At 51.3% G+C, this 27,198-nt stretch overlaps 8 protein-coding genes across 8 annotated transcripts; 4 read left to right on the top strand and 4 right to left on the bottom strand.

Moving 5' to 3' along the window:
* Positions 1–308: 308 nt before the first annotated feature.
* Positions 309–1,190, bottom strand: AFUA_1G10640 (putative signal sequence-binding GTPase GPN3; the record flags this gene model as incomplete). The annotated part of the gene is made up of 1 exon (XM_747337.1): positions 309–1,190. One exon carries the CDS (start codon positions 1,188–1,190, stop codon positions 309–311), a length of 882 nt encoding a protein of 293 aa, XP_752430.1.
* A 365-nt stretch (positions 1,191–1,555) lies between these two features.
* AFUA_1G10630 (S-adenosylmethionine synthetase) lies at positions 1,556–3,640 on the top strand. Its single transcript, XM_747336.2, has 4 exons — positions 1,556–1,789; positions 1,887–1,944; positions 2,077–2,104; positions 2,163–3,640. The coding sequence occupies exons 1-4, from the start codon at positions 1,713–1,715 to the stop codon at positions 3,161–3,163; spliced, it is 1,164 nt and encodes a 387-aa protein (XP_752429.1). The 5' UTR covers positions 1,556–1,712; the 3' UTR covers positions 3,164–3,640.
* A 38-nt stretch (positions 3,641–3,678) lies between these two features.
* Positions 3,679–7,527, top strand: AFUA_1G10620 (uncharacterized protein). The gene is made up of 3 exons (XM_747335.2): positions 3,679–4,272; positions 4,337–5,101; positions 5,148–7,527. The coding sequence occupies exons 1-3, from the start codon at positions 4,117–4,119 to the stop codon at positions 7,026–7,028; spliced, it is 2,802 nt and encodes a 933-aa protein (XP_752428.1). The 5' UTR covers positions 3,679–4,116; the 3' UTR covers positions 7,029–7,527.
* A 511-nt stretch (positions 7,528–8,038) lies between these two features.
* AFUA_1G10610 (uncharacterized protein) lies at positions 8,039–8,652 on the bottom strand (the record flags this gene model as incomplete). The annotated part of the gene is made up of 2 exons (XM_747334.1): positions 8,039–8,203; positions 8,293–8,652. The coding sequence occupies 2 exons, from the start codon at positions 8,650–8,652 to the stop codon at positions 8,039–8,041; spliced, it is 525 nt and encodes a 174-aa protein (XP_752427.1).
* A 1,358-nt stretch (positions 8,653–10,010) lies between these two features.
* Positions 10,011–17,705, top strand: AFUA_1G10600 (putative nuclear localization protein). Its single transcript, XM_747333.3, has 9 exons — positions 10,011–10,587; positions 10,653–11,015; positions 11,089–11,758; positions 11,811–11,947; positions 12,002–13,610; positions 14,224–14,231; positions 14,388–14,745; positions 14,903–15,061; positions 15,199–17,705. Exons 7-9 carry the CDS (start codon positions 14,640–14,642, stop codon positions 17,115–17,117), a joined length of 2,184 nt encoding a protein of 727 aa, XP_752426.2. The 5' UTR covers positions 10,011–10,587; positions 10,653–11,015; positions 11,089–11,758; positions 11,811–11,947; positions 12,002–13,610; positions 14,224–14,231; positions 14,388–14,639; the 3' UTR covers positions 17,118–17,705.
* A 42-nt stretch (positions 17,706–17,747) lies between these two features.
* On the bottom strand, positions 17,748–19,012 carry AFUA_1G10590 (histidine phosphatase family protein; the record flags this gene model as incomplete). Its single annotated transcript, XM_747332.1, has 3 exons — positions 17,748–18,473; positions 18,606–18,821; positions 18,881–19,012. The coding sequence occupies 3 exons, from the start codon at positions 19,010–19,012 to the stop codon at positions 17,748–17,750; spliced, it is 1,074 nt and encodes a 357-aa protein (XP_752425.1).
* Positions 19,013–19,273: 261 nt separating this feature from the next.
* Positions 19,274–22,626, bottom strand: AFUA_1G10580 (homeobox domain-containing protein). The gene is made up of 2 exons (XM_747331.2): positions 21,465–22,626; positions 19,274–21,409 (listed from the first exon to the last, which is right to left on the bottom strand). The coding sequence occupies exons 1-2, from the start codon at positions 21,792–21,794 to the stop codon at positions 19,646–19,648; spliced, it is 2,094 nt and encodes a 697-aa protein (XP_752424.1). The 5' UTR covers positions 21,795–22,626; the 3' UTR covers positions 19,274–19,645.
* Positions 22,627–24,296: 1,670 nt separating this feature from the next.
* AFUA_1G10575 (uncharacterized protein) lies at positions 24,297–26,165 on the top strand. Its single transcript, XM_077803902.1, has 2 exons — positions 24,297–24,613; positions 24,675–26,165. Exons 1-2 carry the CDS (start codon positions 24,370–24,372, stop codon positions 24,896–24,898), a joined length of 468 nt encoding a protein of 155 aa, XP_077660072.1. The 5' UTR covers positions 24,297–24,369; the 3' UTR covers positions 24,899–26,165.
* The last annotated feature ends 1,033 nt before the right edge of the window (positions 26,166–27,198 follow it).

Genomic DNA, 27,198 nt, shown 5'->3' with positions numbered 1-27,198 from the left:
AAGCTACAGTTACGACGTTTATGCATAATGGTTCATTTCATGTGGTTCATGTCACATGATTTCATTTCGGGGTGTAGGTATTATGTATGCGCTGGTGCGACGCGGTATGTACAGTCTCTGGTCCGGTTCCTGAGCTGTGCCTCTGTTCCCGCTGCTTTGGCGAATAACAAGCCCGGCGGGCCTGCCCTGATGCGATTCGACGGTGATACGCACATCGGCTGACGAAGTGCAGACGTCGATACGTCGGTGGATCGTGTCGTATAGTGTGGAGGTCGTAAGGCGTACGTCGTGAGTGGACGAGATGAGGATCAAATATCGGCATCCTCGTAGTCCACGTCCTGCTCGTCGTTTGGCTCCCGCGGCTCCTGTGCCTCATGAAACTGGATGGCGTCGTCGATATGGCTCAGCACCGCGGCCACACTGTCTTCATCCTGAACATCAAGCTTCAGAAAAGACACCATGCTGAAATCGTCAATCAACTGCCCGACGGCCCGGTTCAACCGTTTAAACGATCGCCCACTCAGCAGAGTATCCTTGGAACTGGGGTCTCCCTCGACTGGCTCTTCTGCACCCCCGATCTCGTCTTGTAATAGATTCACATCGACATTGACGAATCGCTTAAGCTCCTTCCGCGACACCATATCCCGCACCTGATCCATTTTGCTCAAAATGTTCACATGCGGCATCTCCAGCATCAGCATCGCAGACATGGCGCTGAGTGTGCCCGCGAAAAACTTGGCCTTGTCTATGACAAACGTACTTTCCAGTAGATACGCCGCACACAGGTTGATGTTCAGCGGCCCCTGTCGTGAAAGATACTGCACCAGCGACGGCAGCAGCGGGATATGAGTGTAAAGCTCTATCTGCCCCGGCATGTCAAAGATGATCAGGTACTCTTCGCTCAGCGGGTCCAGCGCCTGCGACAAAAAGTCCAGGTTCTGCAGCAGGAATTCAAAGCAATAAATCAGCCCGCCATTGGGACCCAACTCCATCTCCTCCATCACGTCTTCCAATGTGATCAACTCGCGGATGTCCAGATCAGGCTCGTAATTGAAACTTTCGGCGGCGGGGTCGAGATTCACATAGAAGCAACTTCGGCGCGTGGTCTGGAGATGCTGGATAAGGGCACTGCAAAAGGTCGACTTGCCGGCGCCTGCCGGGCCCATGACCAGGACTCCGAATTTGGACATTTTGTGTTTGTGTTGCTTGCGTATATGAAAGGGTTATACGCGGTAGAAATTAGATGCGCTCGGCAGGTTATTCGGTTACAATCCGAAATCTTCAATAGACATATGCACGCTAACTGCGCACTAAACTAGAAAGTATCAATTATTGGACAGTGAACTAGAGACTGCTGTCAGCACTGTCAAGGTACCCCCAAGTAGGACTGATGCTCAGCCACTAGCATCAGCACCGATTGGATGCATTCGGACTCCGGACGAAAAGTGGGAGAGCATTTCCTCTTTTCTGCCTGTGGTCACCGCCGGAGCAAGATGGCGCAATCGGGGCCTCATTAATACGGCCAAAATCCCCTCCTCCTTTTTCCATCTCCCCCCTCCATCCATTTTTCATATCCATCCAACTTCCCCCCTCCTCTTTCTGTACTTATATCTCTAGTCTATCTACCTTTTTTATATTTTCATCTCTCCTCTCCTTCCTCTTCTTCCTTCTCTCTCTCTCTCCCTCTTCCTAGTTCATAATCACAATTCACAATGGGCAGCGTTGCGAAGTCTAACACTTTCCTCTTCACCTCCGAGTCGGTCGGTGAGGGTCACCCCGATAAGATTGCGTGAGTTCTGCCCCTCTCTTATGATATATGTGTCCTTATGAGTTGAAATTTTCCTTTATTTATTTCAATTCATTCAATCCATCTGACAATTGAACAGTGACCAGGTCTCTGATGCCGTCCTTGATGCCTGCCTTGCTGAGGATCCTCTCTCCAAGGTACATTCTTCCCCCCACCCCCAAAAAAACCCCTTCAGAAAATTTTCTCCGCTTTGATTGGACTGGGCCCATTTCCGCCAATTTTTTTGCTGTGCATATCAGTCAATGGATGTTGACTTGCCTCCCGTATAGGTCGCTTGTGAGACCGCTACCAAGACTGGTATGTTAATTATTTTCATCGTATCTTGATTGACGTCTTTGTGCTAACTCTGCATCAGGTATGATTATGGTCTTTGGTGAAATCACTACCAATGCCAAGCTGGACTACCAGAAGATCATCCGTGGTGCCATCAAGGACATCGGTTATGATGACTCCGATAAGGGTTTTGACTACAAGACCTGCAACGTCCTTGTCGCCATTGAGCAGCAGTCCCCCGACATTGCTCAGGGTCTCCACTACGATGAGGCTCTTGAGAAGCTTGGTGCTGGTGACCAGGGTATCATGTTCGGTTATGCCACCGACGAGACCCCTGAGCTCCTTCCTCTCACCCTTTTGCTCTCTCACAAGCTCAACTCTGCTATGACACAGGCTCGTAAGGACGGTTCCATCCCCTGGCTCCGTCCCGACACCAAGACCCAGGTCACCGTTGAGTACGCTCACGACGGCGGTGCCGTCAAGCCCCTGCGCGTGGACACGGTCGTCGTCTCTGCTCAACACAGCGATGATGTTTCCACCGAGGAGCTCCGTACTGTCATCAAGGAGAAGATCATCAAGAAGGTCATCCCCGCTGAGCTTCTGGACGACCGCACCATTTACCACATCCAGCCCTCTGGCCGCTTCGTCATCGGTGGTCCTCAGGGTGATGCCGGTCTCACTGGTCGTAAGATCATTGTCGACACCTACGGTGGCTGGGGTGCCCACGGTGGTGGTGCTTTCTCCGGCAAGGACTACTCCAAGGTCGACCGTTCCGCTGCCTACGTTGGTCGTTGGATCGCCAAGTCCCTTGTTCATGCCGGCCTTGCCCGCCGTGTCCTTGTCCAGCTCTCCTACGCCATTGGTGTCGCTGAGCCCCTCTCCATCTTCGTCGAGACCTACGGTACTTCTGAGAAGTCCTCGGATGAGCTCGTCGAGATCATCCGCAAGAACTTCGATCTCCGCCCCGGTGTCATTGTCAAGGAGCTCGACCTTGCCAAGCCCATCTACTTCCAGACGGCCAAGAACGGTCACTTCACCAACCAGAGCTTCCCATGGGAGAAGCCCAAGACTCTCAAGTTCTAAATGCGTCCTGAGTGACCGCGTAGGACTTGTTGTCTTTTGTTTTTTGACGAATGTGATGAATTTGCTTTGTTTTCAACAACTCAAAGCATGAGAGCATAGACATATTTCGAAAAAGCCTTTTCTTTTCTTCGGACCTCTTTCTCTATTGATATATCTGCATGGTCTCCTGCAAAAAAGGAGGCTGGTTTGGGCGAGGATAAATTCAACATGATACCACTTTCATCTATTGGGCTGGGATGTTTTCGGCGTTTCAGGGAGCGGAAGTCTTCAACACATGCCTCCTCCGAGGCCATCTACTAGACTACGAGCGCTATCTGGCTAGGTCAGCCTGTGGCACATGGATCCATGTGCTCCGGATGATGTCTCCTCGAAGGAGAGATGTCGGTAGCCAGTTGAAAGGAGCTTGGTCTTCTTCAACCGTTGTCTCGAGCTAATCTAAACATTAGCTAAATAGAATAATCCATGATACATCTATTCATATCTTCTTTGTAATTGATTTCTTAGAAACAAACAACGTTGACGGGTCAAGAGGCGAAGATTTGTCATTTTACCCAAAGGGGAAATCGCGATGCGTGGAGCCATAGCACTTGGCGATGGCGATAAATTGCATTTAAATTAGCAAGACCAAGAAGACAGTGTAAGAGACAGTCCATAATTGTTTTACCGTTTATTATTCTGTCCTCGACATGCACGCGAGCAGACTCGATATTCTAGCTGTTGTTGCTGCAACGAGACGCGTGACAGACGCCAAGCTTGTCTTCGCGAATCGCGACATCTGTGAAAGGACTTTCCCCACCAGCTGACCGTTTCTGTGATCCTTTACAGACGTCGAATCGGCAATCGTTTCAATTGTACTCCGTGCTGTTAAATTAACTAACTGCTCATATCTATTCTACACGGCTATCCTCTTTTAATATCAAAATCATAATGCTTGATGCCCGATAGACGCGTCCATGGCCTCGCGTCGCTCCTCCGGCGTGCTCGAAACCCTCAGCTCTTTCTCGCTGAACAGACTCCATGAACCCTCTACGACTCATCCTCCCTTAAAGAAGCGAAAGACATACCACGCTTCTACAGGGGAACTCTCCCGACAGGTCATCAGTATCAGGGTGAGATTTTACATTGCATTAGCAGCTGCAGAAGCATAACCTTCGTTAACTGGCTCCGATGTAGGCCCACGCCGCAGCTTTATCAGACGATCCCTACGTCCTTGAACCGATCGCCGTCGTCCCGCGATCCCGGCTACCGTTCTCATGGCTCGATTCAGCTGCCGCATTGTCACAGATCCAGAGCGGAAGTTTGTTCGTAGCCAACATTCCTCTTTTGGAGGAGGGTCTGCAGAGTCGAACTGAGCCGTGCGTTCTGGCTGTGCGGTTGATTCCTGATGGGGAATTGTACGCTGTGGAGCGGGTGAAGAGGGGTATCTATGCTCTGTCGAAGCTGGCTCGTGGTGTGGAGGAGGGAGATATCTTTGTTGCGGTCAAGGGATGGAACCCCTCTACCGGGTGCGGCGAGGGTTTTCAACCCGACCTCCCGTTGGAAGCGGAAAATGGAGAGGACTGGTGGCAGCAGGCCAAAATCGAAGATCCAACGTCCGTTACTCCACCGCCTGCCAAGCGCGCAAAGTTTGATGTCTCGCTTGTCTTCAATGAGGCGGCCGTTGATGCTCGCGCTGACGGGACATGGAAAGAGATATCCCCAGTGGATTCGCTTGAGCAGAGGTCCTCGATGGCTCCTCCTGCCCTGCCAATGGACCAGAGTTCGAGCTCAGAAATGCAGATGCCGTTTGTGCTGCACGATTCCCGGAATGCTGATGGTGCTGTGTTCGGGGACGTTGCTGCTAATGCGGACACTCGGCCCGCTGATCTCTCGCAATCTCCGCAGGAGCTGCTGGATGCTATAAGACAGCACTACCTGCAAGCCCTCTACATCTCCAAGGTTTGTATCTCTGTTGTCTTTGTGGTCTATGTGCTAATTTTCCCAGACTTCTGTGGCATATTTCGCCAAAGGACCTCTGGCACGATGCCGCGCCGCCTTCCAAACATCCGGGTCGTATTCTACTAATACACCTAAACATCTTGCAGAGTTCTATCGAGAGGCTATTCTGGCCGCAAAGAAGATGGATTTGAAATATCGTGAAACTCTGCCTTCGACCATCCGAGATGTTCTTTTGAGTACGTCAGATGATGACGCGCGGAAGAAACGCAAGAGCAGGAAACGAAAGTTGGGCAAGAACGGGCTCTATCCAGAAGAGGAGGGGTTCATTCGCAAGTGGTGGAGAGATCGAGCTCTGGCGGACAATGGGGTTCCTGCAGAGTCGTCGCGCGACGCAGAGCTCAAGAAGCACATCGCGGACTTGCGACTACGAGAGACACAGTTGCAAATTCTACTCATTTTGGAGACGTTGGCCCTTGAGATGAATGGGCCTGGTGAGACATCAAAGACGGACGAATCTTCCGAACAGCCGTCGGACGATACCAGAACGAAATCGAAGAAAAAGCCACAGGATTTGGATGTGCTGCTTGAACTGCACCTTGACCGGTTGTGCATTTGGCATGCCGTCAGTACCGATGACACAGCCTTGGCGGAGTCCGCGAAATCCTTTGACAGTCAAACAGGTAAGAAGATCGAGAGCGATGCCGTCCGGGACTTTTGCACCGAGGTCATTGTTCCATTCTACGCTTCGCGTCTGCCGGACAGATGCAAGTTAATCACCCGCAAGCTCGGTGTCTCTGGCGCGATATCGCCGTTGGCCAAACAGTCCAGCGGCACCAAAAAGGCGTCTCGCACCGAGCCTGGGAAGCCCACTGAGCGGCAGTCTTCTCAGAGACATCCGCGTCGATCCTTGCAGCGGGTGCTCACCGACCAGCAAACTGCCTCTCAAGCACGACCCCGGTCTCTGGGACGCTCCAACACTGTGCCGTCGCAAGCTGGGGCCAAGCGCGAGTCGATGGAGCCGCTGCTGCCAGTGCTCAGCGTCAGCGCGAGAGGAGGCATCCAGAAGCCGAAACGGGTGGAGAACCGCGAAGTGGATTTGAACGCGGTGGCTCGTCAGCACGAAGCTAAGCTAAGGAAGGTGCAAATGCTGATGGAGCAGAAGAAGGAGCTTGACGCGGCGATCAATGCCCTCCGCAAGCCCAATCGCGAACTGGTTGCGAAGGATATCGTAGAGGATGCGGTCAAGCGGGCATCGGGCGGCAGCTCAAGAAAACCAAAGAACCCCGTCCGCAACCCGTTCGGGCAAGGCGTGCAGGTCATGGCGACCCCGAAGGGAAGCCGCAAGAAGGACGCCGTCATGGGCTTGGCTCCGCCATTCAAGAATATTGTGCGGTCGTCGCCAAGTAAGAGCGGATCCTCGCCATTTGCTAGTGAGCCACAGGTGGTTCCAGCATCTACACTCCGACCCAGGTTCATCTCCAATACTCTGGCGTCTGAGTCTATGGCTGCTCCTGGTTCTGTCTTGGGGGATATGGGTGCCATCCAGGAGACGCCGTCGCGACGGCCGGCGCAGTCTTTGGGACTGATGGACACCGCGACGGACGACAAATCCCCGGGCGTAGCGAAGAACTTATTCCGGGTCCCCCGACGTCCGATCCCTAAATCCGCCGACGTCGCGCCGTCCACGCCGATTGCACCGCGATCCGCCGATCAGGCCATCGGCCTCAAATCATCTACGGTGAGCGAGACACCGCCGAAGCCAGACACTGCCGTCCGAGAAAGCATCCCTGGCGCCTCCCCCGCAGCTGTGCTCACCACACCAGTGAAGAGTAGCGCCCGACTGACTGTTCCGGTCGTCTCGGCGGTGCCTGTGACGCCGGAGAAATCTATTTATGAGCAATTGGGATGGGACGACGATCTTGCTTGAATTTGTTTGGGTGATTTGTTTACGGCGATGTTCACGTTCTTGGGTGCATTCAGCGGTTTCCCTCATTCTTCGGTGCATGTTGGGCTGCATGGTAGGGTGTTATGGGCTAGTCACTTGCATTTTTATATTTAATTACAGTAGTAGAAGTACAGTGAAAGAAATGCCACATTATGCATGTACATCAGCTCATTAGCTCCAGCTAAACGCAACTCTACTGTATAAATCCTACAACTACAGTACTTTGCCCTGTATTCTTGAAGTCATCATTCGATCAAGTTGCCTCAACCGGAGCATGCACTTATGACAGATTCGAACCGTAAGGCGAGACGCCCTCGGCTGAACTGAATCATGAAATGAGGCGAGGCAGTATTACTCCGCACGAAGTAGATACTCACGGGAAAAACGCCCACCGATCGTGCAATTGAGAAAATGAAAATCTACTCAGGTCTCAAGATTCATAATCCCACATGGAAGAAGCAGTGCGCAATCCGGATTGTGGAGGCCACAGACGGAGACGGAGACTTGGAAGAACAATGGTGAGGCGATGTTGATCTGTGGAGTTTAGTGGACTATAGCGTTGTTCGGAACTTGCTGGGCGATGATTGAGATCATGAGATTAATATCATTGGTTTGAGAGCTAGGAGCTGACGACTTAGGTCCTTGGCTGGATGGGACCCCGGGTATTCGGATAGGATTATGGAGTACGGAGTATGACTCGTTGGGTTGGGTGGCTTGGGGCTTGACAGTTTGAACAGTGGAGGAAATCAAGAGTCTGTTGCTTTGAAATATTTATATTATTGTATAAACTATAAGACAGATTGCCCGTAATGCATGGCTTATAAGAACAGAAACAAAACCCCGGCCAACTCCGTTAGATCCTCGTCAAGAGGTATGTTGCGCCTAATGCTTGCCTGGGCTTCCCCGGTTTTAAACTGAAAGAAAGTGTCGTAACGTCGTAACTTCGTGATTATAGTGTTGTAGTGTATGAAGATGGGAGGGTGAGAGAAACTTTATGTTTCCTGCTCGTCAATGCCGGAAAAGTAGAGAGTAGGAGAGTGAGGGTGATAAGCACCGGTTACCCGGCGATCCGAACAGGTAGACAGGGCCCACGAGCAGGCCAGAAATGTTTCATCTGGACTGTCCTTTCCAGACAACTGCGACCTTTTTCTAGGAGACTTTCTTTTTCTTGTTCTGTTGTTGGTGGTGGTGGTGTAGAGGGAGTAGGAGTAGTAGCAGGGGCGCTTGATACGACTTCAAAGCTCACATGAAGCGTCGTCTCCTCTTTAGCCGCGGAGTCAGTGATGGTAACAGTGCTGGCCTTCTCGGCCAGACGCTCCACAACCTCCTGAACCTCATCGTCCTGTGTCTCCTCCTCGTCCTCCGAGTCGGAGTCGAGATCAAACGAGTTGATGCGAGAGGTCATATCCCGCTGGGCCCATTCCATGGACGTGCAGTGGAGGCGAAAGTGGCCGAGGCATCGTCTGATGTCCGGGTCGGGCGCGGTGGCCTCGCGGGCGAGTTTTTGCTTAGAGAGTGTAGTGAGTCTGTAGGGGAGGGAGGTCTTGTCGGCCAGAGGAGGCCAGCGCTTGTTCATGGAGGGAGTCGTTGATAGTGTGACGGCCATTTGTATTTTAAATTGAATGTTGAATGGAGTGGATGGAGAGTAGATGTTCAGGTCAAATATGATATAGAAAGGAATCGTATGATGATTCCTCAATTTCCCGACCGGGATGATGTCCAGCGTATGGCGATACGCGTCAGAGTACCAGATTAGGTGATGTCATGGGAGGAGTGGCGATGGCGATTATCCTAACAGGGAAGATGATGAATCACGGTTGTGACGCACTCGAGAGCTGCTGAGGAGGATGGGAGGATGGAGTTGATCTGGACAGAGACACCAGGGGAAAGAGGGAAAGAAGCAGAACAGAGAGACTCGAGGGGCAGCCGAGGGGGGAGGAGTGCCGGAGGGACAAAGATTTATACACTTCACTCGGGAGACCCAAAACAGTCAAACCGGGGGCCACTATCTAGGCTGGGTGGAACTAACAAAAGGGACTAAGGCAAGCAAAAATTCTGCGTGCGGTTGAATCCTAGAGTCTAGACCACTGATCACCAGGAGTAACAGTTAGACTACAGTCTCCTCTTGATAATCAAGTCATCATATGAGAATATGTGATAGTCATTGGAATTCATATTATATGCTAATATTGTGGAACACTGTTCCACAATCTATTTATCATGTCGTTCAATTTGTTCTAGCGAGTCAAATCAGAAGTTGCATGACCAGCTCTCAGCGGTTACCCGGGAAAGATTTTCTTCTCGAACACCAGAAACGAAGAGGCGGCCCTCTTGGCCTCTTGGTCTTCTCTAGGCGCTCTCTACTCCACCGCAAAATCAAGTTTGGCAGCTGACCAGCCGGTGGGTCTGCAAGGGCTCGGCCATCCATGGAACCCTTAGTCTATCGCCCAGCAACCAGTCAGAGAACAGATCCCAGTAGGTCTGGGCATCTGGACTCTGGCCTCCTGCAACTGTAAGAAAAGCAAAACCTGTTCTGCCGTTGGCATTGGCGTGATGAAATGTGGAGTACGGAGTACGGAGTACTGGTCTTCGTTACCCGTGATATGTTGTATACAGCATAATTTGCTTGAATGTTTTCTAAGGATACTCTGTACTCCGTATGAATGGTCAGTCCAGATAAATAAATGATTTCTGGGTAGTTGTTCTATTGGTGTTTGTTAGAAATCGACTGTGGACTGTTGTGGGTTTTTCCAGCGGATTCCTAAGGCAAGGAACGAACTCCGTACACCAGTGGGGCACCAACCACATGATATGATGATCATTGGCTGTATTTTGTGGGGTTTTCCTCTTCCATTTACGCATTGACCGAATTGCCTAATCTAGCATCGTCTAAGCAACAAAAATTTCTGCATATGGCAACAATCTTATCGCAGTTATTGTAGGTTACTATCTTCAAAAGAAAAGAAAAGAAAAGAAAAGAAAAGAAAACGAATGAAACCCCCAATTCAGTCAAGAAGGGTATATCAAATGTTGGCATTCGGAGGGTCGTCGAGCGCAAGGCCCTACTACCGCGTAGTTAGGGTTTCCGCGGGAAAGATTCTGTAGTCATTAGTCATGGACTCGAGTATGAGTCCTGGTGAACTCCGGAGACTGAGGTACGTACTCCGGACACCAGCTGTTACCCATCTTAGTATTCGCATTCGGGTCGATCGATCGGATCGAATGGTCATACATTATGGCAAGAGTCTGAGGCTGATAACGGATGGTTCCTCACCCTTCAAAACCCTCGCCACATCTGTCATGAATCATCAATAACATGAGTCCATCAATGGTTCCCAATCAAAAGTCTGGTTACTTGCTTTCGGACCGATCAAACCAGGAGGCCAACATCAAGATACGATAGAGAAGCTATCAGTGTGGGGTTGCACATACAAAATAAAGTTTCGGCCGCATCTTGGCTGTGAGTTTATTTCAGAATACAACGCTGAGCGCCACTGTCCCAAACTCGTTGATATTATGGATTAACTGTGGTTGGTTTGAGGTAAGATTGACCACAAACTGAGATCTAGTGGTGATATATGGCATTGACGCAGGTTGTTATCGCAGAGTTATTGATCTCAAATTGAATCCTGCTTCGAGTCGTCTACGAAGGACATTCTCAATTGAGTACCAGGCTTCGTACAGTTCCGTGAAATTCCCATAGTGGAAGCACATGGGACATCATTCAACGGCCAAACTTTCAAATCGAGTTGGATATCTGCTATAGTATCATTTCTATTGGCTAGAAATGGTTGTCTTGACACCTTGTTAGCCCACTTGAGTGCACAGATGATACCAATGGTTAGATTTCTCTGTCTGCTGCCCATGCCAGACTTTTCTATGCGAGGCAACCTGGCCGCGTACTCGGCGGTAGGGTTCCTGCTTGACTCGGCTAGCCAATGCGCAAGGCAACAGCTGTGACAGGAATTAGTAGGCAGGTTGACCCATACTGATTGGCTCCATGTATCACACCAATTGCAGTACGCTGACTTCATCCCTAAAGGGGCAGCCATCCACTCCCTTGGCTCCCAGCGAGTTCCTCTTCCCTGACAATAGCATACAACAAGGCACTCCTGCAGCCACTGCCGTCAGATTACTCTGGAATAGTTGCCAGCGCTGTTAATGGTGTATACTCCAAGCGAACCATCTCCTGCTCGATGCAAGGGCTTTATTCAATCAAATGGAGACGACAAGTCATTGCTGGTATCGACCACCGCCCGTGTTATTTGATGATACCTGCTTTTTGATACTCTTACGGGTGTGCCTGTTCTACAGTCTTGAATGTGAGGCTAGTCGATCCATGTGTATCCTTATCGGACGAATTGCTCGGATTTGTCGGGATGACTCAGTATCCCCGGGTCTTGACGCAGATACGAAGAACATGAGTCACCAAACGCTGGAAAGCACCCGGATTACATTTATTGCTAATGACCTGCAATGTCTGCCTCGCAATATCCGCAAGATCTCCTGAGCCATGCCTTTCATCCACGCCTCAGAGAATAACACCCCCGAGTACGATCCCTCTCAGAGGATCGACAGGCTAATGAAAATCCATCATTTTTGCCTTGCAGCAAACTGTTGAAGCTCCAATTGCCGACAAGACTATTGAATGAACATGAGGGCCGTCTGGTCAGAGAAAGAGGCAAACAGCAGGTGGCACAGCTATCATCAAGGTGAGACAAGCTTGGAATGTGAGTATGCGTGCACGGTCCTGATCGACTCTAGTTCCCGCTCAAGTGACCCTCTACAAGACTACATCAAAGTCTACTGTCGATAATTTTGTAGGTCATCTGCCCCTCTAGGATGCCTGGACCGGGATGCAGTGGGCAGTGCTCTAGATACTTGATTTGATAGCCCACGAGGTGAGTCAGGAAGAAATCAGGGTTAGGAGCCGAGTGGCTGAGAAAATGGAAGAGATCGCCAAAGCTTAGGTAGCATTGGGGATGTGCAACTATACGCTGCATGTTCGTTGGATGCTAGCTACGTTGAGCTGCACGTCCTCAACTCTATTCCTGGTCGTTGTCCCTCCAGAGCTGGTAGACTTTATGCTGTCTATTTTCTCTGGCAGCATGAAGTACGCCATCTCTCAAAAAGCATCTGGTACTGATAGCGAGGGAAGAATCAAGGAGAGGGAACGGAAATGGATCAGCTCTCAAACTTGGAGCGAATGTGCAGCATTGTCTTGTGATTGGGCCTGAAGTGGAAAGGCGCGAGATCTTTCACAAGTTACAGATGACGCCATGAGTTACTCTTTCCATGCTGACGATCGCTTGTCGGCTAGAATACTATTCTACTGTACTCTCGACTCACTCTTTGGGGTAGTATCTGGGCTCATTCGGCTACCACTCCACAAAGGTACTGTCTATTGGTCTTTGACCAGAAAGATCTGGAACTATTGACAATGGTTCCGCCCATCAGATAAGGACAATAGGATCGCCGACATTCTTGAGTTGATTTGTCAACATACTTTGACGGCACCGCTTGGAATCGGAGCACTAGTGATGAAGTCCTTTACAGATGCCTACTCGACGGCTATCTTCTTGTCCAGGGTAGGGACTGAACTTGCTCGCTGTTTCGAAAGAGTATGGGAAATAGTACTTACTGTCCGTCGCATAATGTCTCGGCTATTATTAGGCAAATGCGACGGGATCTGAAGATACCAAGATACTACCCTGATATCAGATATCTTGTGACTAGTAATCATATTGAACCTGATTCGCTCTTCAGTCCATATTGCTTGGTGCTTCGTAATCTTGCTGGTGGCAGACTACTGCACAATGCCCTTGACTGTGGCTAGACTGCAGAAGCGTTTCAAGGATTTCATTGGTGAGATCTTGCAAGAAAGGCCCTCTCTCTTCTACCTGAGTATTTCAAAGAATAATCAATAGTCAAGTTTCCGACTGTGTCGTCTCATGGCTCAAATCTGTCCGCGCTATCCGAGAAATTTTAGCCTGGTTACATTTTTCGTTGTTCGCGTGGTCTCTGCAGGAGAGCACGTTGACATGGTCCTGTCGGCATCCTCTCCTTCGTCTTCTTCTTTTCAGAGATAGTATTAAATCAAGTTGCTGGGTAAATGATGCTCCAAAATCACTGAGATAATCTCCTACCTGTGTATTTATCGTTGCAACTTGCACATCTCTCCTGTTTAAAGTGACTGCAGATTCATCCGGTTGGATTGTGATCCGAGGGCCAGCCACCAATCAGGGGCCTTGTGGCGCCGCCTTCCGCCAGGTGTCCCCTCCACTGTTTGGTCAACAGGCCCATTTTGTGTTTGAGATATTGCCATGAACGTAACTTACCCCTCCCCCTTCTTCCATACATTGATACTCCTTACTCCGTACGGAGTACAGTGCACGCACCCAAGGCAGAAGCCAGAGTCCATCGACTAAAGTAATATACTAAGGCACACTATTATTCCTTCATCACATCGGCTCCTGCTGGGTAAACTTTCATCTCTATGCTTACTTTCCTTCCCCACTGCACGCGCCAAGCTGTGTTGCTCTGTCTGTCTAGCTTATCTTTGAGGTACGTACGGAGTACTCTGTATTGTTTCCACCAGGATTTAAGGTACCGAGCTTGTACCAACTGATCTGTCTATCTGTCTATCTGGTCCATCACACGTTTCATCCTTCGTCTATCACATTCGTTGCACATATTCTCAAATAATACACGATACAATACACATACCGCATGCTCTCTACCTGCTCTTCTTTGATGCACCCAGGCAGTTTATCGTCACACTGGCTGTTGTTCCGTGTGCCCACTGATTGATTCCATCGGCTGGGTAGCGCGCGTTCTTCCCTATCAATCAAATTGTTTACTACCAACTAGCTATCTCTTATTGCATTGGGTTTGCTTTCCCCTTTCCAAGTCAAGCCTAACTCGGATATCCTGGGCCATCTTATCGCGTTTCCCTGGCGCTTGACTGGGTGCCGCCGCTTTCTGCAGGCAAAAGAACCTTGGGAGGACCCAGTTTCCTGCCAGATCAGCTTCAGCCTTCTGTGGCGGTGTCCTCTCCAGCCACAGCTGTCTTTCCGAATCAGTTCACCGCCTTGCCGTTTCCTCCTCCTTTCCTTACCTTACCTTACCTCTTTCATACTGCTCTTCTCTTCTCATTATTCTTCTCTAACTGCACCAGAATCAAAGGTACCTATCAATACCATACCATACAAAACCTGTATCATCCCGAATCTGCAACCTTTTCCTGCTGATCCCGCTGTCTCTGCCACACACCACTGACCACTCGTCGTGATCACCAACCACCAACCAAAAACTGCTAACTGCTTCCCCTCCCCAATCTAGTCCATGATTCCATCATCAACTGCATGCGCGTCGTGATTATCTCACATCCCAGTCAAAGATCAACTTGTGTCGTGGCAGTCTCTCCTTCTTCCCTTTCTTTCCATCCCACTGCAGCTCCGCTTGCCAACTCACTTCCCGCCCATCCTGTCCCGTCACTGGGGTTCTCAACACCTCGCGTTTCGCTGACGCGCCCACGGCCCTGCTGACGGCCGTCATCAAACTTTGCCTTCCCCCATCCATCCTTGGCCCGCCATGTATGGCACATCCCACACTTCCGTCCCCGCCCCGATGAATGGTATCGGAGGCGAGCTTGTTGATGGGTCGGGAACCATCAATCCTGCTGCTCTGAATAATTCCGGTATGCTATCATTTTTTTTTAAATCTGCTAGCCGGCCTACATTCTATCTCGTGCATATCATGATCTTTGAGCGATCCCCCTGTCGCTTATCACGGAGGTCGTGGTCTATTTTTCCTTCGTCCTTTGCGACAGCCTCCAACTGACGACCTTTTGCTAGTCGCCGCTGCTCTTCCCTCTGCTTCTTTGGGAGAGTCAGCGCCAGCAGGTCCGACATCAATAGCTACCCCCGCAGGCCTAAATCCCCCTCGTGGCATCAAGCGCAGTCGCACTCCCGATCAACGCGCAAACTCGCGCGCGGATGGTGACCATGATGACGGTATGTGCGCGTCGCACCTTCCACGGTCAAGGTGCCGTGCGAGACTGTCGAGCCGCTTCGTCGCCTTTTCTCTGTTATATATATACTTTTACGCATCTCTTGATGGTAGTGAAATGCTAACTTTATATCGTGCATAGATGAACAGGGTCGACGAAAACGAGGACGTCCTCCGAAGACGCAACGGCCCGACAGCCAGAGTCAACAATCGCCTGGGAGTGCGAGCGTGCAGACTCCCCGCATGCAATTGCAGTCGCTTCCACAGCAGACCAGTGTGAACGTGTCGCCGCCGCAGGCGTCTCCGCCGGAAAAGGCGACCCCAACCAAAACCGCCGTAGTGAAGGCACTCCCGACGGTCAGAGATCACACCACCGACCAGCTCAACGAAGAAGGCGATGAATATATCCCCAAGGAGTTTGATGAGGCCGGAGAGAAGAAGGTGGACGCCATGGGTTACCCCCAAGGCGGCCGCGAGTTCAAATGTCGGACATTCCGTGTGCCGCTTCGTGGAAATAAGCTGTTCATGCTGGCAACCGAATGCGCACGGGTGCTCGGGTATCGAGACTCATACCTGCTGTTCAACAAGAACCGGTCTCTGCACAAGATCATCGCGTCGCAAATCGAAAAAGACGACCTCATCCAACAGGATGTTCTGCCGTACTCGTATCGGTCGCGCCAAATTGCCATCGTCTCGGCCAAGTCGATCTTTCGTCAGTTCGGCAGCAGGGTCATCGTGAATGGACGGCGTGTGCGCGACGATTACTGGGAAAGCAAGGCGCGCAAGCAGGGGTTCACCGAAGATGACCTGGCTGGTGAAAAACGGCCGGGGGCCGGCAAGGCTCGAGACGCCGCCGCCGCCGAGGCAGCCAATGCTGCGAATCTGTTGCCGACCCTCACCCATGGCGACGTCATCTACAGCAATGCGCTCGAGACCATGCCTCATGGCTTGCCGGTTGGGGGGCCAGCCTCGTCCTCGCTGGCTTCTCTGCCGATGATCCACATGGCTACCACCACCGACGATCCCCGGCTGAGGGAGTACAACAGTATGCCTCGCGCGCGCCAGGAGATCACGGGCCAGCCGTACCAAGACCGCTTGCAGCCCAGCTCGGCGGCTGAAATCCTCAACCATGCATCGCACACGGCCGACTTCAACAAGATTCTGAGCAACCAGCGCAGTTTCCGTCAGAAGGGCCTGGAGGAGTTTTACTCCAGCCAGCGCGAGGTCCCCGAGACCGCGGATCTCGCTCAACCCGCGCAGTTGGACGCCACCGTGTCGGTCTCCCAGCCCTTGCAATCGCCCCAGATGGCGTCGACGGGCTTGATCAGCTCGACGCAGCCGCAGGCGATTCTTCCCAACCAGGCGCCGATGATGGCCGGTCAGACCGCCTTCCAAGCGCCCACGGGACCCCAGCAGGGCGCTATTGCTCAGTCTCCCATCCAGCCCGTGCCTGCAGTTCGGCCCAACCTGATGCATCAGCGTTCAAACCCTTCTATGTCTGGGGGCACGCCGCAGCCGACCGGACCGTATGGGTACCCGGTGCAACAGCAGCAAATGTGGGGTCAGCCACCTCCGCCGCCTCAACAATCCCCCATGTCCGCCGCCGGTGGCCCGCAAGGGGTTGGGATGCCACAGTATGCGACCCAAATGCATGCTCCACAGCAATCTCCCTCGCCCATGAGCCACGCTGTTCAAGGTCAGCATCACCCCTCGCAGTCGCCTCGCACGCAACACCGCCCGTCTGTGGGTCAGATGCAACAGGCGTACCAGATGCACCATCCGCAGGCGCCGCAGCAACAAGCCATGGCGTCCATGGGCTATCCGGGAGGGGCCGCCAGTCCATATGCTGTCGCGGCTGCCAGAGGCATGTATCCCTCTACACAAGGACCCGGAGGTCAACAGTTTATAGCTGGAAACCCTCAGCAGGCGGGAATGGCCATGGGGATGAACCCGGGGGGTGCCATGCCCGGCTGGCCATCTACTCCCGGTGGGCCGATGCAACCAGGTCACCCACAGCCAGGCCAAGGCGGAACACCCCTAGGAGGGTGGTCGGGTTATTAGTCAGGAACATAAGCACAAATCTCGGAAGAATGCACCCGAGGAACGACAGGCAAAGGGGAATATATTCATGGCCGGGCGTTTTGCAGACTTGGCGTTCATGGACACGAGGGCGCCGGGCGAAGGTATTGATCGTTTCTGCCGTCTTTTTTTCTGGCCTGGAATCTTATTTTAATGATAATCTGCGCATTTCCTTTTTTTTATACCCGCCGTTATACCCGATTGCGTTGTGTATCTATCTAGTCTTGCGGTTTCTATGCAAATTCTCTGTTCTCTGGGTGATTTCTCTTGGGGTGAAGAGGTTCATTTGCATGTGGCATGGATCTGTGCTTCGATGTTCTCATAGAGGGATGGTATGGTGGTTGCACTTCTGTCTTCGGTCGCGTTTCTGTCTGCTTTGTATGCATGGATTTGAGGTCATGCCCACTCTACTCTATGCACTGTGCCTGTTGACTTTGTCGGTGTCATCTCTCCTTCTGGCATACTGGTCCCTGCGATGATTGTTGTGTCTATAGTCGGGGAACCAATTTGATATACTGCCCCAAGCGTGTTTGTAGGAACAGTATGTAGCAATTACAGGGTTAATATTTCATCTCATTGCTTGTAGTCACCGATCACCATTCCTAAATTCCGTCAAACCCCCGTGGCCAACGGCGTGGTGACCGGCGCCGCAGACGACGCACACACACACGCCGTAACCGACGTCACCGGCGGCGCCGTACAATGCGCCGACGTAGTCCAGGGTACCGTGGTCGGCTCAGGCGCACACTTATTCGAGAACTTCCTCGCCTTGACCAACACGGGAATCACCGCGCCCGTCTTGAGCGAGAAGGCCCGATGCCCAAGCACCCGCAGCAGACTCGCAATCTCGCCCGAATGCGCCGTCACACTCACAAACAGATCCTTGCCATCAGTGCGCTCAAACATCTCATCCAGCGCACTCTTACTCCGCGCATCCTGCGCCGCCCTCGTCTCCCCAGTCACCCCATTCCACAGCTCGTCCTCCTCACTAAACCCCTCTTCAATCGCCCACCCGGGAAACGACCCCGCAATGTACGATCGACTCCGCCGATGATCACACGTATGCAGACTAATCCCCTCGCGCAGCCCCTCCATCACCAGCGGCTCAAACGCCGCAGCGTCCTTGGGTAAGGCTAGCCCACCGAAAGTGATATTCGCCGTCCGCAGCGCGCGCGTCAGCGGACTGACGAAGTACGCGTCTGGCGTGTGTATCCCGTCTCTGGTAATCAGTGAAGCCCAGAAGTCGTGGGCGGTTTGCGCCTGGGCTACTCCCGCGGGTGTGAGGTCTGCGTCGGACCAGGTTGCTGTGCCGTTGCCGTCTAGGAGGGACCAGTAGCACTTTAATCATTTTTTTTTCTTCGTCAGCTTTTCCCCTTCCTGAAAAGAAGGAGAAGAAGAAGAAGAAGAAGAAGAAGAAGAAGAAGAAGAAGAAGAAGAAGAAGAAGGGTGTTGCTAAGGGGTATGGCATACATTCCAAGCAGGAGTGCCGTAGAGACTCTCCGCGGCATTATGCCATCCTTCGCCGTGGCGGCCGAAGAAGAAAACCTTGTATTCCGTTTTATGGGGGGCGTGCTTGTTCAGTGCGTGGATGTGGTGGTAGAAGCGTTGCCATTGCGTGAGTTTGGTATTCTCGTTGTCCGGGTCTGTGGCGTAGGTGCGGTTGATCAGGCCGAAGTTGTTTGCCGTCTGTCGGATCTTCAGTTTGGGGCTTACAGTTTAGGGTAGATGAGGGAAGGGGGACGTACGTAGTCAAAGGTCGATGGGTCGGTGCTGGCCTCATCTTGAAGGAAGTACCCCGTTGCCGTGGTGTACTCGTAGTAAGCTGCTTGTGTTGTCGCGGCGAGGCCAAGAGTGAGAAGACTCAAGGCGCACTTCATTTTGCTCTTGTTTGCAATTCAGATGTTGAGGAGATGCAGACAAGAGGCAAAAGGCAGCTGTCACCATCTTTATACTCTAGCAATGGCAGACAGCAGTATCGTGCGCTAAGCCAATAATAACATCGCTATATTGCCAGTGCCATGCCTCCTGCCTACCACTACGGCACGTGCGTCGCTAGCTAGCCGAGTGGATAGAGACCGGAGGCTAGGGGGATTCCTCATGTGGATAAAACCATTGGTGGTTGGTTATTGTTTGTGATTCGACAGTCGGAGGAGTCGGAGAAGTCGGAGATTATAGTCTAGATATGGAATGGTTCTATTGTACAGACTAAAGTTGATTGAACGTGAGTAACCTCATCATATTATGTATTAGGGTAAAGATGGTAAGGTAGAAGTCATATCCTCCAAGTATAACCAGTCGCTTCAAACAGACACAATCCAAACCTATCGACAGAGAAGGCGAGCCCTAGGCTGAATAGACAAGGAAGTGAAGAGCCCCAGACACCAGCAGTATAATGCAGAAATGCTCCGAGTATAAACAACAGGCCCAAGTATGTATAAGCTCCATGCGGATATCAATATATGAAACAGGACAGCCAGGAAGCCGTGTAAGAAAAGTCAGAAAATGGTCGCTCAGTTCTGGAAATTGTGTGGCGTAGAATTGGCGGCGAAGGTGTAGGCCTTGGGTTTGTGCGATGGAAGCTGCTGAGCGACGAATCGGTGAATCTCTTGCTGTTCAGGAAACTCTTGAATCTGAAACTCGGTAGGCCTCGCATCCTCGGCCGGCGCTCCTGTCGACATGTGCATGTCAATATCTTTGGACGAGAACATCCCGATATCTGCCGTTGCGCAAGTCGGATCAACAGCCTGCTCGTACGTCACAGATGGCATCTCCATCTGGCAGCGCGCGGCGAACGATTGATCCGACGGAGGGATCGATGTAGCGTCGGCCCAGCTCCGGCCCGTCAAAGGGGTTCCATCACAAGAGGAATACTCGGGAAAGGTCGTGTAGTGGGCAGGGGCGGACATTGGCGGAGCGACGCCATGGTAGGAATACGACGACATCATGTCTACCGCAAGCGGAGTAGCCGGAGGAGATGCGATGTTGATCTGCATGGGCTGAGTCGTGGGAAACAGGTGGCTGGTCGGTTGCGCTGAGAGGCAGTACCCCCCGTCAGACGGAGTGGCTGGAAGCAAGTGGTGAAGATTCTCCGGAGTCAGCGGCGTCGGTGGAGCCAACCCACCGGTTGTGACAGGTTGCAGCATGCTTGACATCTCGGGCTTGCAATTCAAAGTGCCCGCCTCGGCAAAGGTTGCCAGGTTGAAAGGCGACCGCTGAGCGGTCGACGCCTTTCTGACACCAGCGTACCGCGAGCCGAGACTCTGTGCGGATTTGGACTGTCTCACTGCGTGACCGGCGCCGTTCGGCAGGCGCATGGTCGGTGACATGGAAGTGGACCCAGCCAGCATCGAGCTAGATCGCGATGTGCCAATGGCCGCCGGCCTCGGCCGCTTTCTACGCGCAGCAAGGTCGAGCTCCTTTCCAGCATCTTTCCATGAAGACCGGCCAGTCAGCTGCGACAAGCCATGAGGCGAGCCGCTAGTGTCGATTCCAATGCCCTGCAAGGTGCTAGCAAGATCTTCGGACGAGCCTTGCCTTGACAGCTCCGGCTTCACAGAGTAATGGATGGCTCCGTATGACGAGGAATCAACATCCATGGGTGCACGGTGGCCGGGCAGCGATTCGGCCGACGTCGCCAATTGGCTCGCCCACTCCTCACCTTGACTGACAGGCTGTAGTGAACTTTCCATTGTGGGAAATGAAGGCGTGGCCAGGCCAGTATATGCGAAGGGCTCCTGGGCACCCCGAGAGGTCCAGGAAGCTGAAGAATCTTTGCCACTCTCCCATGCCGAGAAAGGGGTGTTGAGAGCACTGTGGGCGCTTTCCGAGTCATCATGGTCATTACCCCGAGCGCTCAGGGGAAATGTCGTTGGGGAGGCAGATCCTCCAACACTGTTGCCGTCATTCCGATCCTGCTCGCACTCGCTGCCGTAGTGCTCACGAGCCGCCACGGCAGCATTGAGAGCTCTCTGCAATGAGGCGAAAGTGGCCTCTCGAGCCGACTCACTCCTTGTTTTCTGATGCTTCGATCGAGATGAGGTCGAGGTCTTCGTCTGCTCGCCTGGCCCGCCCGACTCCGATGTCTTTGTGTCGTTGGCTTTATCGGTCTCCTCCTTGGTCGTCGAATCGCTTTGGTTTGAGTCAGATGTGTCGTCCGCGCTGTCGGCCTTATTCCGAGCAGCTTCCTCAGCCTCTGCTTTGGCCTTTTGCATTCTCTCAAACTCCTCCTGTCTCTTTTGCTGCTTTGCCTTTGCTCGTCGGTTTTGGAACCAATTCTATTCCCGGGTCAGCGCATGTCACATATTGCATTCTTCTTAGGATTAAACTGACAGCAACCCGAGGCAAGCTCAGATTTGTCTGAGCGGCCAATTGACGCTTCACATTGCTGCTTGGCTTGGGGTGAGCCTGAAATTGAGCCTCCAGCGTCTCTACTTGTTCTTTGGTCAACCTTGGACGGGACAGATTCTCCGCGTATTCTTCGTAGTCCATGATCGGTTGATGATAGTAGTCAACCATCTCGTATGGTGGGTGAGGGTATAGGTAGCCATCCATGGGGTGCACCATGGCATGGTGTGCCATGGCAGGGTCGTAGGCTATGGATTGATCGAATTGAACCGCATTATGACCGCCGAAGGCGTATGGGTGGTGTAGGTAGTTCATGGCAGAGGAATTGGGGAAAGTTAGGATAGTCGAATAGGGGAGGTGTCGACGGTAGAGATGTGATGGGTGCAAGACCGACGCAAATCTTCAATTCATCGAAGAGAGAACAAGTGTCAAGGAATGCTGCATGTACAGGACTGATGCAAACTGGAAAAATATCGTAGGCGAAGAGAGCGACTGATAGCTTGTGGTGGTTTAGGTACTTGTACTAGTATATGTACGGACAGTAGAGCTTGACGGATGCAAGAGGGAAGATAAATGAATGACAGTACGTATAGTTGGGCAGCCCGGAAGGCGGGCGATATAATATAATTGGCAATTCACAGAAAAGGAAAAAGAATGGAACGACTGAGTGTTGAAAGAGTGAGTGTATTAGCTAAAAGGGAAATAGGGAAAAGAAAAACAAAAAGAAGGTCCTGAAATGGAAAGGGGAGATACAGAGAGACTAGGAGGAGACAAAACAAAAAAAGGGACGGCGGAGAAGAAGGATTGACAGCCAAATGAGTATAGACAGATAGACAGATGAGATGAGGTTAACCTCAACTGAGGAACATTAGTATTTTTGGAGGGGGGGGGAAATAGGAAAAAGGATGCATGGTGGAGTTGGGACTTGATGCAAGAGGACAGCAGGAGGTGTGGAGGGCAGTAATGTGATTGGACGGTCGCCTGCCCGGAGCTGTGAGGATTTGGCCGCTGGGTCGAGTTGGTCTGGTACCAGCGCCGTATTTACCGCCGGCTTGGGGTGCTCGGGGAAGTTTGTACGCCTCCCGCTTGGTCCATCAATACGTCGGAGTAAGGTACTTTCCTTTGTCACCTTACTTGGTTTTGTATGGTTAGGGGATTCATATCTTCATATTTCAAAAGTACTGACACACTATAGGCATTGAATGAACCACATACTGCTTTTCTGACGAAAATTCTATCATCTGTATCCCATTTATCCGAGCCATTGAAGGCCTAACCAATGTAGCAGAGAAGTACACAAGTTACCTGATTAGGTATGATGTATTATTTTGTCCCAACATAGGTCAGCGGGGACCAAGATTACCGTACAAATACCATGGATGGTACTGTATCAGGTACCGTATCAACGTCATACAGTCGAGCCGCCGAGTCTACTGGTGGTGATTCCTCCTGTGTGGTTCAAGGGGGTGGCGGCTTGGGCGCAATTGATCCGTACACAGTGCTATCTTGGGGTTCGCGCTGGAGACCTTCAAAAAGACTCCTGTACCTGGCTAAAAAGGGTAAGATACAAACAATTTTCAAGGAAAAGTTAAAACTGAGGAATATCTAGCAGAACCTGGGGACCCTCCTCCCACCATGTCCATATGCATTGTGGATCGTAGTGTGCCAGTTTGGGCAGTCATTCTGTCTTGCTTTTTCTGGTGTATATTGTGATGAGATGGGATCAAAGTAGAAAAGAACCAAGTTAGAATCAAGATCATCACACGGCTTGTCGCCACTAGCCAGTCATGCACATTGTCCATGCTGCAGAAGCACAGTCATCCCAGTGGGATGCAAAGTAGCATGAGGTTTCACGGCTCAGCCGTTGGTTAGCAGATATCCCACTGATTTGCATGACTCCGTTAGAACTGAACCACCGGGTCCTCGAGTCCTCCCCGAAGCAATCCATTGTCCAGTAGCTCTGTTCAGCCCCTACTTCATCAACATAACTTTAAGTTTTTGATAGCATGTTGAAACAACGTGTCGCTTTGAAACCGCCTCAGCGGAGACGTCTATTTTTGTATCCTCTGCGATGACAAATTGTACCTACAATAGTCTGTATCTCGAGGTCGAACGAGAAAACGCCATTTTATCAGGACTCTGAGCGATCCTCCATGATTCGGACCCCTACGGCTTACCCTGATGATTCCCATTATCCTTCGTCAGTTCCTGCATTAGCGCCATTGAACCCCGAGTTAGCGTTTAGGGAGTCCCAGGGGTGTGTCCATCCAGGGAACTAAGCACCTAGGACAACGCCCATATGGCTCTCCTTGACGAATATTCCTACTTGAAATTCATGACGAGCATGCTCGTGGCAACTTGCAATAATGGCATGACAAATACTGCGCCCAGTATTCTACATAAGCATTTGAAGATGGTATCATGGATTTGTGTCCAAAGCCTCCACTAATGGGAAACCACCACTGTCACCACGTCTTCAGAATTGCTGTTGCCTGTATGTCTTAGGTGAACTTGGTGTCTCGTTGGACTGATAGCAACCTCTCATTGGACCATCTGTGAATGTTAGAGAGCCCTGTAATCAAGTCTGTGGATTCTGATGGGCTCAGTCCTCACACTTGGGATGTACATATTCTGGATCTGGTTAGCACTTGCGGACCGTCGACCCCACCAGCAGGCCCAAAGTTTCTTCATCCTCCATTGGTAAGGTACCTTAGGTATTGCTGTTACTGTATGGTAACCTATTAGGGCGTCCATGTTCCAGAGGGTTTCGAGGCCTGGGCTGGCTATCTCACCTTTTTTAGAAAGGGCTCCTTGACTGTATCATACAAGCATGAGACGAAGCTATGACTTGAATTTCTAGTCCTTACCTTACGTCTTTCTCACATGGTTTATGGGCCATGCGGAGGAGATCATCGGACAGCCCAATCTTCCGGCCAAATGGAAAAGCAGTCTGTGCCTACTCCGTATGTTCCAGAAGGGATCTCTGTCTTTGTGCTTTTCTACTTCTCATTTCTTCGGCGAAGGGACTTGTACATTCGTGAGCCCAACACAAGAGGGCTGCAGCGGTCAGTACGTAACGCAGTGCTGCTGTCCTGAACCTTCTCTTGCAGTGCCACCTCAAACAGTTGACGCAGGTCTTGCACCTTTTGGCGCTTCTGTCATTCCTTTGCATGTGTTTGCTAATCCTTTCGTAAGCATTTTATTCGTATCCTGCCTCGAGTCGAAGAGCTACATCCTGCAAGCTGACAACAGACCATGAGCCGCAGAAAGGGCTGAAAGCGAGTCAGCTGGGCCCCACTAATCTGGCTAACATCAATAGTCGACAGATCCCGACGATCAGTGTCCAGGATCTGTACGCCAGCTCTCGTCCGCTATTCCCCTTTGCTCCAATGCTCGCGTTTGCACATGCAGCGCCCTAAGTTGTATCTAATGCTGGGCTGATCAACTTTTATTTGCTGTTCCCCGGGTTCCTGGTTCTATGACTAATTCTCAATCCGGTTGTTCCTACCTCAACTCCCCGCTACTCATGATGTAGTCTGAAGCGCCTGCTTGAATCACGAGGTAGCCGATCTAAAGAGCTCCCCCCCATGCAGCTGTAAGAGTCTAAAAAGATAAAACCAGATGCTCGAGCCCGAGTCCATGTTAAAACATGTTAGGGGGCGTGCTTTAGCGATGTATCATACACATCCATTTTTCGTCTGCCACGCTTCGTCTGTTGTGCTGGACTGCTGGCTTTCAATGCCCACGGAGTACTCGGTCCTCTCCAATAAATGTGGGTTTGAGCCTCTGACAGCCGTTGTCCGCTGATAGAGTTAGAAGATAGAATGCGTAACTCTGGCACCCATCTCAGAATTTCGAGTCCCTTTCACTGAGACAATCGCCCTCGTCCTTGGCTTTTAATGCCACTTTCGGAGCTCACGCCATACAGTTAACTTACAAGTCAGCAATTGCGATAGACAGCTCCTAGGTGCACTTCGAACGAATCACAGCTAACAAAGACAGCGTTCATGTCTATTCTGTGTGAATATGCAGATGTAGAACGTCTTGGATCCTTAGTGTAGACTGGGAAGACAGCAGAGGATCGTCGCTAAGAAATACAGCGTCTTTGGGCTAATCACCAGCAAAGTGTTGATCACCACAACCTGACGATCCCAAAGTTGAGTTGCGCGCTTGAAATGGTCAAAACGAGGATCACAGGGCGAGCATTGACACTTGGAGTCCTCATTCGATCCGCAGGCAGGTCCGATGCAATCGCACAGATTACGTTCAAGATCATATCTCAGGCGTTGATTGGACCTAAAAGAAGCCTTTGTCACCCGAAAGAGAGATTTGAAATATAGAGAAGTTGACCAGCACCACCGGGCAATGGAGGAGAATATTTTCCGAGTCGATCATAAGGTGATCACTGATCAGCGGTTGCTCACGGTCCATCAAGGCGACGCTTCCCTGATGTTCACACTGCAAGTCTCCTAGATCCTTTTCGATGGCTAGGACCAAATCGGTATGACCTGGGCCGGGGAAGGGGGTTCAGGAACTCTAGGTGATCAGCAATCGCATCGTAGTACTATCATATCCCTGTCCTGGCATAAGGTTGACTTGGCACTGGGGATCCTCCTGTAGCTAAAGGGCGAGCCACGGACTCTCAGGTTCAACGACTCCACCCCCTTAAGCCAGTGACTCGATCACTTTGTCCTGTCATGACGATCCCAGGATTTCTAAACGCATCTGGATCCGTTCTGTAATCCTGTATTACAGCGACCTGGCTTACTCGTAATTACGGTCATAATGCGCCAGCTGGAGCTTCCTTAGCAGTGATCAATACACACGGTACATGCAGAGGTACCTGGCCGAGGTAAAAGTCCTGTATCGGCGACGAAAGTATCTGTACTCAACTAGCCCTACCCAGTCTCACTTTGCTGATCATTCCTTCTCATTCAGCTGAGAATTGCAGCGCCACACAAGCACTCAAATGCACTGTGGCTGTGACTCTTGTATCAGCCACGCTTGTGATGTTGCCTGGTTCCAGCCCAAGTCCCCATTTGTGTTGACAGCAATTTGTCATTCAGCACAATAGTACGGCTTGTGATGGCCCAAAAAAGGTCCAAAATCTTCAGTCAAGGGAATATGCTACTGACCTCCGCCTGGTGGCATGTATTTTTGTTCTCGAGAAGATCAATTAATGCTTTGATGTTGTCGAAACAGCTACAATGCGCCCGTTGAGCATTGGTGCCATACTACAACCACGTTACCAAAACGGACAATGCACTACAACTGTGCTTCTCAGACGCACACTCCTACCTGTAACTCACATCTCCAGGAGCTGCGGGTTAAAATTCGACCCGTCTTGCTCTTACCGCAACTGCCACAGCTGCCAGTTGTTCAAAGCTCAAGCCGTCTCAGCATGATATATTCATAAACACAACGAACAAGGAAAGTAGAGGTATCCACATTCTCAGAGCCTGCAAAAGACCTTCCAACCCCTTACATGCCGTATCAGACCCAACCTCTGGGTTAAAGCGCCACTTTTCGATCTTTCATTGCAGAAGCAACGGGTGAATGATACATATCAGATTTCTGACACTAGGACGGCCAAGACCGACCGAGCCCAGTTTCCAGAACTCGATTGCCTCCTTCTATCGACTCCCTTTCTGCAGTCCGCTCGTGTGGAAACTTTTCGAACAGCAAAAGAAGCTACAACAAGCCACAGACAAGCCTAGAT

This window comes from Aspergillus fumigatus, chromosome 1 (assembly GCF_000002655.1).
Source record: "Aspergillus fumigatus Af293 chromosome 1, whole genome shotgun sequence".
Taxonomy (NCBI): Eukaryota; Fungi; Ascomycota; class Eurotiomycetes; order Eurotiales; family Aspergillaceae; genus Aspergillus; species Aspergillus fumigatus.
The sequence above is the reverse complement of the archived record's forward strand: the minus strand, read 5'-3'. Positions and strand labels throughout refer to the sequence as shown.

Coding starts and splice junctions, on each gene's coding strand:
- AFUA_1G10630 (XM_747336.2), top strand. CDS start 1,713: ATGGGCAGCGTTGCGAAGTCTAACACTTTCCTCTTCACCTCCGAGTCG. Junction 1,790..1,886: donor GGTCACCCCGATAAGATTGC/GTGAGTTCTGCC, acceptor ACAATTGAACAG/TGACCAGGTCTCTGATGCCG. Junction 1,945..2,076: donor CTGAGGATCCTCTCTCCAAG/GTACATTCTTCC, acceptor CCTCCCGTATAG/GTCGCTTGTGAGACCGCTAC.
- AFUA_1G10620 (XM_747335.2), top strand. CDS start 4,117: ATGGCCTCGCGTCGCTCCTCCGGCGTGCTCGAAACCCTCAGCTCTTTC. Junction 4,273..4,336: donor GACAGGTCATCAGTATCAGG/GTGAGATTTTAC, acceptor GCTCCGATGTAG/GCCCACGCCGCAGCTTTATC. Junction 5,102..5,147: donor AAGCCCTCTACATCTCCAAG/GTTTGTATCTCT, acceptor TAATTTTCCCAG/ACTTCTGTGGCATATTTCGC.
- AFUA_1G10600 (XM_747333.3), top strand. CDS start 14,640: ATGTATGGCACATCCCACACTTCCGTCCCCGCCCCGATGAATGGTATC. Junction 14,746..14,902: donor TGCTGCTCTGAATAATTCCG/GTATGCTATCAT, acceptor ACCTTTTGCTAG/TCGCCGCTGCTCTTCCCTCT. Junction 15,062..15,198: donor GGATGGTGACCATGATGACG/GTATGTGCGCGT, acceptor TATCGTGCATAG/ATGAACAGGGTCGACGAAAA.
- AFUA_1G10580 (XM_747331.2), bottom strand. CDS start 21,794: ATGAACTACCTACACCACCCATACGCCTTCGGCGGTCATAATGCGGTT. Junction 21,410..21,464: donor TGAGCTTGCCTCGGGTTGCT/GTCAGTTTAATC, acceptor ACCCGGGAATAG/AATTGGTTCCAAAACCGACG.
- AFUA_1G10575 (XM_077803902.1), top strand. CDS start 24,370: ATGGGCCATGCGGAGGAGATCATCGGACAGCCCAATCTTCCGGCCAAA. Junction 24,614..24,674: donor ACCTCAAACAGTTGACGCAG/GTCTTGCACCTT, acceptor TCCTTTCGTAAG/CATTTTATTCGTATCCTGCC.